Source organism: Capra hircus, chromosome 8 (genome assembly GCF_001704415.2).
Source record: "Capra hircus breed San Clemente chromosome 8, ASM170441v1, whole genome shotgun sequence".
Taxonomy (NCBI): Eukaryota; Metazoa; Chordata; class Mammalia; order Artiodactyla; family Bovidae; genus Capra; species Capra hircus.
The window spans coordinates 105,722,941-105,735,178 of NC_030815.1; the positions used below are offsets into that span (position 1 = coordinate 105,722,941).

Genomic DNA, 12,238 nt, shown 5'->3' on the forward strand with positions numbered 1-12,238 from the left:
ATTTTCTTACAGAAATTCTAAAGGGTGTAGGCTCACAGGAAACCAGCCAAGATCCTCATGAAACTATATTTATACATATGCCAAAATGAAAGACATAAAATAAGTACAAAGATACAAACTGGGCGTTTTAGCTGAAGGCAAAGAATGTGCTACCCTGAACACACCCATCACATTACAGAGAATACTAGAACTGGATGGGGCTTCAGAGATTGTACCATGAAATCTGGTATGTGTTTAGCCAAGAGCATGCTTTATTTAATACTTCCAGCGATGTCATGGGATGGGTACTTTCATTCCAACATTGCCACTAAGGACCCTGAGGCTTGGCATTTTAAATCCCTTGACCAAGATCACACGGGCACTTTGGAAAAGCTAGGATGTGGACTTGGATCTGCCTCCTTCAAATCTAGCGCTAGTCCACTTTAGCACAAATGACAGCTTCCAAACTGCTTGTTTTGGGGAAAAAAGGGAAACCAGGACTGAAAAGAAATGGCATTTATACAATTCTTAAGGCATTCGTACAAATGGCATGCACACAAATTCTCTTATTTTTTCATGTGTTTACCTGCTCATTCATTCATTCCTTAATGGCTTATGGAATTAATAAAATTATGTATTGAAACCACAGACTAGAAACTTTTTTAATAGGGAAGGGAAGCAAATCCCAGGGCAGGACGAAAGAATACAGTTAAGAGTAAGAAGATGGCCTTCATTTCCTTCTCTAGGGAATCCTCCCAACTTGGGGATTGAACCCCTGCCTCCTGAGTCTCCTGCATTGGCAGGCCGATTCTTTACCACTAGTGCCACTTGGGAAGCTCAGATTATATCTAAACACATGTAATATATTCCAATCAGAATAGAGCAGCTGGGGACATCTAGCCTAATGCCACCTCCTCACTGGCAGCGAGACCATTCCCGGCCTCAGGTTTCTCCTCTAAACGATCTGAGAAACACGGAAACTTCAAACATGCTGATGGCATCGCTCACGGGTGTATCCTCTGGAAAATGCCACAAAGCAAACCATACTCTCCCCCAACCCCACCCCCCAAGCAAAACAAAACAAACTACAAACTTCCTGTTCTCAGACAAGTACAATTCTACAATCCATCATGCTGCGTTTTGGTATCTCCTGTTCACTTTGGTAACCAGGACAAACCAGAGCTAAACTGATCTCATGCTGAGTAACCTTCCCATTCCAGGTTTCTGAAATCATTTTCTCCCTTTCCCTTTCTCTCCTTACAAATGGCTCTGATCTGTCCTATCTTTATCCATTTCTTGTATTGGATTTATGTGGATAATATTACATTCTCTTGGAAGAATGCACAGTATACACTGTAAACACATGCATACAAATGAAACAAACTTGGTTGCTAGGTAACTTGAACAAGTCTTTAGAGAGAAGAAGTGCTTCCTCACCCATAAGATTCATTCTACATGCTTCATCTTAGTAGCCAATGACCTTCTCAACCATCTCAAATCCACCTGCTTCTCTTAGCATGCTGGAACCTGTGGTCTACCCCGATGGATCGGGACCAAGTGAGGCTCAAACACCAGGCTCCAGAGTCCACCTTGCCCCTGGTGGGCAAAGATTTGCACTCGATGCTTCTTTGCATTCTCAGCATCCCAACCACCAAGCACAGAGTCGATGCAGCAAATCTTAGTGGAAGAATTATTTACTTCAACAATGATGGCTTCGAACTAGTCCTGGAGCAGGCGGTGTGGAATGACAATGAGAACACACAGGTGATTAAGACTTTGTCCCTGCTCGTGAGGAACGTACAGCGTGCCAGGGGCCAAACTGAAGAGCAGGTAAGTCAACAGAGCGAAGCGGCTGCAGCGCGGAGGGCATGGGACCTGAGCGACCCCAGAGAAGGGCCATTTCACTTAGCTTTGAGGCATTCGGCCTCACCAGGGCTGACAACCAGGACAGAAAGTCAGAGGTCCAATCTGCAAGAGGCGTCAAGATGTCACTGGAATAAACTAGAATTGGAGACAAAATGTCAACGGCCCGTCCTTGGTAAGAGGGCCTATGGGAAGAAAAGAAAAAAAAAATATATATATATATATATAAGAAAAACAGTCCTTTCTGCGCATGCCCTAACCTCGTTTGATAAACACTATGTGTGTGTACGTGCTCAGTTGCTCAGGCATGTCTGACTCTTTGCAACCTTATGGACTGTAACCCACCAGGCTCCTCTCTCCATGGAATCTTCCAGGCAAGAATACTGGAGTAGGTTGCCATTTCCTATTCCAGGGATCAAACCCCGGTTTCTGATGTCTCCAGTACTGGCAGGTGGATTCTTTACCACTAGCACCACCTGGGAAGCCCCTGTTGGCATTAAGCTAATATTTAAACATTATCCACTCAGAAGGACAAGCCATTATATACCCAGCTCCATGGTAACTGCACATCTCTTCCCTGCCCTTCTCTTGGGGCTCAGAAAAGACTTGCTGGGGAAGATAACATCTATACCGAGACTTGAAAATAAAACAGTGTGCAAGCTAAAGCCAGGGAGAAACGAGGGGCAGCAGGGAGGAGAGACGGAGGAGAGGCAGAGGGAGCAATGCTGAAAACTCCAGAAGCTGAAGCCGAGACGCATAGTCCAGGAATAGGGACACAGCTGGGAACACAACTGAAAAGGCTGGAAGCAAACAATTTCCCTAGCCAAGTCAATTGAGGAACTCCATTAAACAAGTATTAACTGAACACCTACTATGTGTCAGGGACTGTTCTAACATATTGGAGATAGAGCAGTAAGCAGGACATAAAATTCAGCCACTGGAAGATGAAATGAGATATTTTTATACCTATTAGACTCCTCACAGCTACCATTAACTGAGTGCCTAAGTGTGCTGGCCTCTGTGCCCACACCCTTTCACTGAAGGCTTGCATCTCTGTCTTAACTTCTACCTCATCCAAACAGTCTCTATGTCCTCTCCCACTTGTTGCTGTGCTGTGTCCCTAATAATAACTTCGTATCTGGATTTACAGTTTCTCCCTCCATGATAAAGGTATTTTTCACCGGGGGCAAAGATCCAGGGGAAAATAGCTTACAGTCTCTAGCCCTTGCTGGTCTAGGATTCCTGGTTATCATCCAGGATCAGTTCACTTCAGTTCAGTAGCTCAGTCGTGTCCGACTGCGATTGTGACCCCATGGACTGGTTTGACCTCCTTGCAGTCCAAGGGACTCTCAAGAGTCTTTTCCAACACTACATTCAAAAGCATCAATTCTTCAGTGTTCAGCTCTCACATCGATACATGACTACTGGAAAAACCATAGCTTCGACTAGACGGACCTTTGTTGGCACGATATCCAGTTTCAATTCCAGGGCAGGGAATTAAGATCTGACTTCACGCCACCTCTCACTGCTGCCTCGCTGAGATCAGTACCTCCTCTGTAGATCTGTTATGAGAATTCAACGGGCTAATGTCATCAAAGCATTTAGCACAGTCATGGCACATAGGAAGTGCTTAGTGTTAGCTGCTATTGTTAACCTGCCTGCAAAGAGCTTTATGAAACCTGTGCTACCCAGGAAACTCTCAGCAAGGACACAGAGCTCTGAACAAGTCAACAAGGTCCCCTTGAGTGAGGGTTTGTTTTCCTTGCTTAATTCAATAGCCTGCCACTTCTCTCCACCAACTTCCACACAAGTACCTGCTAATGGCTTTCATTGTTTTGTTTATAGTGCTTCTAACAAATGCGGCCAACTTCTCATTTGCATCCTTAATAGACAATTTTCAAAGACTGTTGACACTGCAGTTGGTTTTAGGAGACCTGAGTTTTATCCCCATTTTCCTCCTGTTCGTCAGCATTTGGAGGAGCCTCAACAGCTCACAGCACACCTGCACTCTCTTAATTCAGTCTCATTTAAAACTTTCAGAGACCTTTCTGGGCAGGGACGGTTACTTTGTCCTTGTCTCACAGACAAGAGGTTGAGCCCCTCAGGTCACTGAGCAAGTGGAGGCCTGCTGTACTTACTATCATTCACTTCAGCTACTTTATTTAACAAACACCTAATAGTGCTACATCTGTGCACTTTATAAATATTAATGTAAATTGTGATGCAGGGGCTTCCCTGGTGGGCTCAGCGGTAAAAACATCCACCTGCCAATGGAGGAGACTCAGCAGATCCAGGTCTGATCCCTGGGTGGGGAAGATCCCCTGGAGAAGGGAATGACTACCCACTCCAGTATTCTTGCCTGAGAAATCCCATGGACAGAGGAGCTCGGTGAGCTACAGCCCATGGGGCTGCAAATAGTCGGAAATGACCTAGGACCTAGTGACTAAACAACAACAATAAATTGTGATGCAATTAATGTCGTGCCTTTAATCCTCATGGCAACTCTATAGAGAGTCACCGTTATCATCGCTTCTCTACAGATGAGAAAACTGAGGCACAGGGACGTTAAGTAACTCGCTTCAGGTCACACAGTGAGAAGCGGCAAGCTACATTACCAGCCACGTGACCTTGGACACATTACTTAACCTAAATGGAGTAATAAATGCCCTTTGCACTGTTTACAATCATCGTTACATTAAGGCAGATATTATTAAAATTTTAGAGACTCTAGAGACTGAAGGTCAAGGGCCCTGGGAGTCTCACCTGATGTCTGAGAGAAAGTTAGAGGTGATCAGGATTGGAACCCAAGTGTACCAATTCCCCTTGACCCTGGCAGTGTGCTATGGATGCAAGAGGCAGACAGTTCCCATGTCAAAACCCATTACTGCTGTGGTGCCCTGCTGTAAACTGCTGCTTGCAACAGAAGGACACCCCTCCCCCCAAGTGCAAGCACAGTGATAAGAACAGAGCTGATTCCGTATTCAGGCCTCAGATCTAAGCCCATGCATAATTTACTCAGCACTGCCCTGCAGTCACTTCAGCCGAGGAGAGACCCTATAAATTCAGGTCTGCACACACTAATTTATTTCTTATTTATTTTACTGATACATATCTAGGGCCTCCAGCGAGCTGCTCTAACACCTGCTCAAAGGCGCCTCTGGCACCAAGCGCAAACTGGGGCTGGGGTGGGGAGCCCCTGAAATGAGCCCCAGAAGGAAGACCAGATCCCACAGACTAGAACCATGCAGGTAAAATTAATTTCCTGTTAAACTGAAATTAAACACTTATGCATTCCTCCACCTCCTCTTTCATAGTTCTTGGGGCTGGAAAGGTTGTTAAATGCTTTTTTCTCCTTTTCTATTTAGTAAAGCTCTGTGTGCGTTCAGTTGCTCAGCTGTGTCCTCCTCTTCGCAGCCCTGTGGACGGCAGCCCACCAGGCTTCGCTGTCCCTGGAATTCTCCAGGCGAGAATACCGGAGCGGCTGGCCGATTCCTCCTGCAGGGGATCTTCCCAGCCCAGGGGTCGAATCTGTGTCTCTTGCATCTCCTGGATTGGCAGGCAGAGTCTCTACCTCTGTGCTGCCTGGGAAGCCCAGTAAAGCACTAGGCACACTTCAATGACTGACCATCTCACAACACAGAAGACCACTTCTCTGAGTCACAGAATGGCAAAAGGAGAACAAGTTGCCTAATACGAAGACATCAGCAGAAAGGGAATGAAGAGAAGGAAAAAGGCTGCCATTTTCTTGAGTGATGGCTAAGGACCAAACGCAATCCTAGAAGCTCCCCATGGCAGAGGTCACGCTGCAGTCATTTTCAACATGCAAAACAAGGTAAATTGGAAGAACCATTAGGCATCATTTCCCCAGAGATCGCATTTCACAGGTGGTCAAAAGGCAGCCCAGACAGGGAGAGTGACTTGCCCCAGGTCACTCAACAAGTCGGTCCTAACGTGACCCCCACTTTCCATTTCATACCACCCTTAACACTCAGCTGAATTCTTAACAGGAGTGAGAGCTTTTTGAGCTTTGTCTGCATTGCTTCCTCTCCACCTTGCCTCACCCAGTGAACTATTCTTATCAACAGGGACATGAGGACAAAGAAAGACTAGCCTCTGAACTTGGCACTGCTTCCTCCCTGCAGAAACGGGGTCAAAAGCCTGGGCTAAGCCCACATTCTGAAGCAGCACACCTTCAAGACACCTTCAAGATGCCTGCTTTCTTCTCCAAAATACACTGGCCCAGGCTGTGGGGTAGATGCAGAAAGGGCAGGAGACGTTTACAGAAAAAAGTCCTGATCCTAGGGTGCAGCCTGAACGTGTGTACCATTTATTATAATCACTAATCAATTATTTATCCTCCTTCTTCCATTCTTCTCAATCCCCAACCCAAAGGTTAGACTGTTGCCTTTTGCCTCTGGGGCTGAAAAAGCAGAGGCACAAAGGCCATTTCAGTGAAGGTCAGAGCCAGCCGGGGCCAGGCTGTGGTTCTTTCTGCATCCGTCCCACTGCCCTGAAGGGAGTGGTCGGGCCTCGGGGGCAGAGACTCACCCGCAGAACATGGAGATGGTGCTGGAGGTGGCATCGTAAGGCAAGGGCACTGTCTGCTGCAGACACAGCTGCTCGCAGCCGCCGTTGAAGCCGTCAGAACAGTCGATGCCTTTGGAGTGGTCGTAGCAGCCCGAGCCATCCTTCATGGGCCTCAGCTCCTCGGGGCACTGCTCAGAGGGAGAGAGAGGAGTGGGGAGGTTACGGCTGGAGAGGCAGTGGTCTCATCACGCCCTCTCCTCTCACCCCCTGCAAAGGGACAGGGGTCAGGACCGCAGAGAGCAGCTCAAGGTCTTATCTGACTGTGGGACTTCCCTAGCGGCGCAGTGGTTAAGCCTTCGTCTTCTAACGTAGCGGGTGCAGGCTCCATCCCTGGTGGGGGACTGAGATTCCCCCGTGCCTTGTGGCCCAAAACACCAAAACATGAAACAGAAACAATTTTGTAACAAATTCACTAAAGACTTTGAAAACAGTCTACATCTAAAAAAAAAAACTTTAAAAATAAACAAACAACAACAGAGGCTTATCTGACCAACTATTAAATAATAGCTGTGTGGCCCTGGACAAATTCCTTTACCCCTCTGAACCTCAGTATGCCCACCTGTAAAATGGAACTTTTGTCGATACCTGTCTTGTAAAGTTGTAAGAATGAAGGGAGTCCGTGTGTGCAGAGTGCTAAGAATTCCATGGTTCATACGGCAACCATGCAAGCAGATGTGAGCTGCTATGAACTCTGACCTTGCTGGGGTCATCATCAGTACTGTGTTTATTATTATTGTCCCACTGGGTCACTTGGGCAGGCAGCCAGATACATTTTTAAGAGCGTCTACCAATATGAGTTTAAATTCCAGATCTTCCCCTTCCTCCTGCCCAATCTGGGGTAAGTTACTCGCCCTCTCTGAGTTCAACTTCCTTATCTGTTAAGCTCAGCCAGCACCTGCTTCGGCGGATTTGGTATCAAGCTTAAGTTGAATCACAGGGGCTGCATAACTTACTTTGGAATTTGGCATGCACTTGGTTGAGATGGCTTGATGGCATCACTGACTCGATGGACGTGAATCTGAGTGAACTCCGGGAGTTGGTGATGGACAGGGAGGCCTGGCGTGCTGCGATTCATGGGGTCGCAAGGAGTCAGACATGACTGAGACTGTACTGAACTGAACTGAACTTGGTGCTCATCAAATGTAATTTCTCTTCCTTCCTGTCTTGAATGAGTCACCTGTTCTCCAGCCTGAAGAGCCTGAATTCCTAAATGAGACCTGTACATCTCCACAAAAGGCCTCCTAAACAGTCTGCTAACCTCCAGTCTGGCCTCCTCTCTATCATCCTCCTAGTGGCCACCAGTGTGATATTTCTAAACAGTATCACTCCCGAGTGCAAATAAATGCATTCTAAACAACAGCAGCAAACTGAACCTTCCTAAAGCTGACAGCCAAGGTCCAGCTACTGATCCCATGGACAGATGATCTCAAAGCCTCGGTCTAGCCACAGATACCTTCCTCTGGGTAACCAAATGGGCTGCCCTCTGGTTCCTTAAAAACCTCACCGATTCCCACCTGGAGTGATCTCAGTCGAAGGCTCCTTTTGCTCTTTTTGGCACCTGCTAAGTGCTCTGTGAATGGAAGTTCTTAGAGCCTCAGGAAAACCAGCTATTTATTTAATCTACTTTCCTATCATTTGATGAAGCTGAGCGCATCTCCAGTCCAGCAGGTGGAGAACACAGTCCCAACTCTCCTGGGTTCAGGAGAGAAAATGAGGTACTAGGTTTTAATTTCAATCATCCGGCTGGCATTTCCTGTCCACCAAGATTAACGCTCGGAGCCCAGCCCTGTTCATCCATCACTGGACATTGCTGATTAAAATGCCCTCCCCACGTTCCTCTCCTCCCAACCAGCTTCCCTGTCCCCTCCCTCCTCCCTAGGCCATCATCCTGAACAACATCAATAACAAAACACACACCCCAAAGTTAATTTATAAAACCCACAGTAACAAAAAAAGGTCAGCTCTCTTGGAAATTAAATTTTGCCTAAGAAGAACTCATAATTACAGATGCACGAGAGAGTTCTTCCTGACACTTGAGACTGCCGCCAGGAGGGGTGACAGAGAGTCGGTTATAAATGGCCTTTGTCAAGCTGCAGAAAGGTTATAAAACTGGCTACATTTTGTGCTTAAAAAGAAAAATCAATTTTCCGTGAGAGTGAAGTGCTGTACATATTAATACAAGCTCAGAGGAGGCCCCTGCTTGTCTCAGAACATTTAGTGTCAGCCAGAAAGGCACTTGGTCATGGGGTCATTTGATGGCATGTGCTGCTACCCAAGGCTGGGCTGTCTGTCTGCAAGACTCAGGGGTGAGTGCTGGAAGGGAAGGCTGACCTTCTCACCAGGTAACAGAAAATACTACTCAATCAGGTAACTCACGATTCTTTTCATCATCCCCTACTGATTCCCCACCACTCTTGTTCTTTAAAACAATACATCCTATACTCCAAGCATAATCTAAGCACTTTATCTGATTTAATTCCGTTAACCTTTATGGCAAACCTATGAGGTCATGTGAGAGGCTAATGCACTGTGCTACGTGCGTGCTAAACTGCTTCAGTCGTGTCTGACTCTTTGCAACCCATGGACTGGAGCCTGCTGGGCTCCTCTGTCCACAGGATTCTCCAGGCAAGAATACTGGAATAGATCGCCACGCTGTCCTCCAGGCGAGATCTTCCTGACCCAGGGATCGAACCTGCGTCTCTTACGACTCCTGCATTGGCAGGCGGGTTCTTTACCACTAGCGCCACCTGGGAAGCCTCCTTAAGATATATCCCCATCCTAATCTTTGGAACCTATGAATGTTACCTCCTATGGTAAAAGCTCTAAATGCTGTCACAAAGGTCCTTTTAAAAGGGAAGCAGAGAGAGAGATTGCATACAGAGAGGCCCATGTGTGTGTGGGGGGAGGACACAGCAACTGGGATGACGTGGCCACAAGTCACCCAACGCTGCAGCCACCAGAAGCCAGAGAGGCTGGGACATTCTCCCCTAGAGCCCTAGGACAAGGCAGGACCCTGCTGACACTGTGATCTCACACATCTGGCCTTCAGAGCCTCGAGAGAACACATTTCTATTTTTCTTAAGCCACCGAGTTTGCTAGGCTGCTCTTAAATTTCTAATCCTCAGAACTGGTGTGAGATAATAAATGCCTTTTGTTTTAAGCTGCCCAATTTGGGGATAATTTGTTACACAGCAATAGATAACTAATACAGTGAGATAAATATATCAAGCGCTTGGCACGGTGTTCGGCAGACACTAGCTGCCAGCTGCCATTCTGGGTATGATTAAGGAGCTTAGGATCCAGATTGAGAAATGAGAAATACACCTATCTGTTAGACAGAGAACTAGTTACCCAGGAAATGTGAGGAAGCATGGTGTAATCTGAATGGGAAAATGGAAATTCTGCGAATGTGCTTGACTGGGGAGTATCAAAGGAGGGGGGCTTGGGTCAGAGATGTATTTTTACAGGGAAGACAGATGTCACTGAAGCAAAAGGGACATTCTGTTTTCTAGGAAGAGGAAGAACCGAACCCTCCCCAGGAATACCACTCATGTGCCCGGTGACCTTGTACCGAGCTGGGCCTTAGCTTGCTCTCTTTAAATTGGAGGAATAGCTTAGAGATGGGACCTGACGAGACAGGAGACAAGGGTGATTTCAGTCTTGAACTGCACACAGGCCTTTGATGCTAAGCATCTAGGCAAGTGCTTCCCCTCGGAAACAGTCTCAGGCTCCTCCTCTGTAAGAGAGAAGTAAGAACGCCTTTGTGGGAGGCATTTCTGGAGACCCTGTGAGAAAACCACCTAGAATAGCTGCCTCAGAACCTGGCACATCATAAGCACTCAATGAATGAAGCATAAAAGAATGGGTAAGGGGAACAAATGATACATGGACGAACCCATTGCCCCCACAAAGCCTAAGTGGGACTATCAGCATTTCTTTTCTTTCTCACCCATCGAAGTCCTTCACTGGATCATTTAACAAACGTATATTGAACATCTACTCAGTGCTAAGCACACATGCTGGGTGCTGGACATGCAGCAGAAAAGAACACAAGCAAGATCTTGTTCTCAGGGGGAAGAAATTCTAGAGAGAAGACAAATAATTGACAGGAAGTAAAATGATTTTTTTCATAGTGTAAAGAAGTACAACAAAAGTTCACTTCAGTTCAGCTCAGTCACTCAGTTGTGTCCGACTCTTTGAGACCCCATGAACCGCAGCACGCCAGGCCTCCCTGTCCATCACCAACTCCCAGAGTTTACCTAAACTCATGTCCACTGAGTCGGTGATGCCATCCAACCATCTCATCCTCTGTCGTCCCCTTCTCTTCCTGCCCTCAATCTTTCCCAGCATCAGGGTCTTTTCAAATGAGTCAGTTCTTCACATCAGGTGGGCAAACTATTGGAGTTTCAGCTTCAACACTAGTCCTTCCAAAGAACACCCAGGACTGATCTCCTTTTGGATGGACTGGTTGGATCTCCTTGCAGTCCAAGGGACTCTCAGAAGTCTTATCCAACACCACAGTTCAAAAGCATGAATTCTTCAGCACTCAGCTTTCTTTATATAGTCCAACTCTCACATCCATAAATGAGCACAGCAAAAGTGCAATATGATAAAAAGTGAATGGGGATAGAGTCAACGAGGTATAAACTGAGCGCTTGAGCAAAGCCTGAACAGTAAGTAGAATCTCCCAACAGAATATAAGTGGAGAGAGTTATCCAAGAAGTAATAGCAAGTATGAAAGTCCTGAGTCAGGAACAGTGTTGTCCTATCCATGGAAGAGAGGAGACCAATGCAGCCAAAGCTCCATGAGACAGGAATAAACAAGGTTAGTATAAGGCAAGCGGGGAGAGGCAGGAAGGGACCAGATCACTTGAGCCAGGGCTTCGCAAACTCTGGTCTATCGGACAAATGTAATCAGAGAACTGTGCTTTTTTCTTTTTAATTATGCATTTAAAAATGTTGAGATACTTAGAGATTCACATGACGCTTTAAGAAATAAGGCTCAAATAGTAAAGAATCTGCCTGCAATGTGGGAGACCTGGGTTCCATCCCTGGGTTGGGAAGATCCCCTCGAGAAGGGAATGGCAACCCACTCCAGTATTCTTGCCTGGAGAATCCCCATGGACAGAGGAGCCTGGCGGGCTGCAGTCAATGGGGTCGCAAAGAGACGGACACGACTGAGCGACTAACCACACACAGCACAATACAGAAAGATATGATGCGCTACCAGTTTCCCTCAATGGTAACATCTTGCAAAACTATAGTAAAGTGTCCCGCCCAGGATATACATATAGACACTCAACATACAGAACATTTCCACCACTACGTTCATTCCCCCTCTCGCCCTTTTAAAGCCATACCCACTGCTCACCTGACTCCCTTCCTGAGTACTTGGCAACAACCAGTACGTTCTCTGTTTCTATAATGTTTGTCATTTCAACACTGTTACATAAATAAAATCATAAATCAAATGAACTTTTCAGGAGTTGAATTTTTTCACTAGCATATTTCTCATATTCATCCAGGTGGTTTCATGTACCGATATTTAGTTCCTTTTTAAATGAAGAGTATTATGCTATGGTATGGAGGGACTCTGTGTGTGTGTGTGTGTGTGTATGTGTCTGTGTGTGTGTGTGTCTGTGTATGTGTGTCTGTGTGTGTGTCTGTGTATGTGTGTGTGCGTGTGTGTGTGTGTTAGCTGCTTCAGTCTTGTCCGACTCTTTGCATCTCCATGGACTGCTGCCTGCCACGCTCCTCTGTTCATGAAATCTCCCAGGGCAGAATACTTGGAGTGGGGTGTTATTTCATT

At 46.4% G+C, this 12,238-nt stretch overlaps 1 protein-coding gene across 2 annotated transcripts in view; it reads right to left on the bottom strand.

The window, feature by feature from the left end:
• The window catches only part of ASTN2 (astrotactin 2), a 1,019,535-nt gene that overhangs the window by 367,091 nt on the left and 640,206 nt on the right, over positions 1-12,238 (bottom strand). For both annotated transcript variants that reach the window (XM_018052685.1, XM_018052684.1), the window contains exon 12: positions 6,391-6,557. In XM_018052685.1, the coding sequence (XP_017908174.1) occupies positions 6,391-6,557 (167 nt within the window). The remainder of the gene's footprint in view (positions 1-6,390; positions 6,558-12,238) is intronic.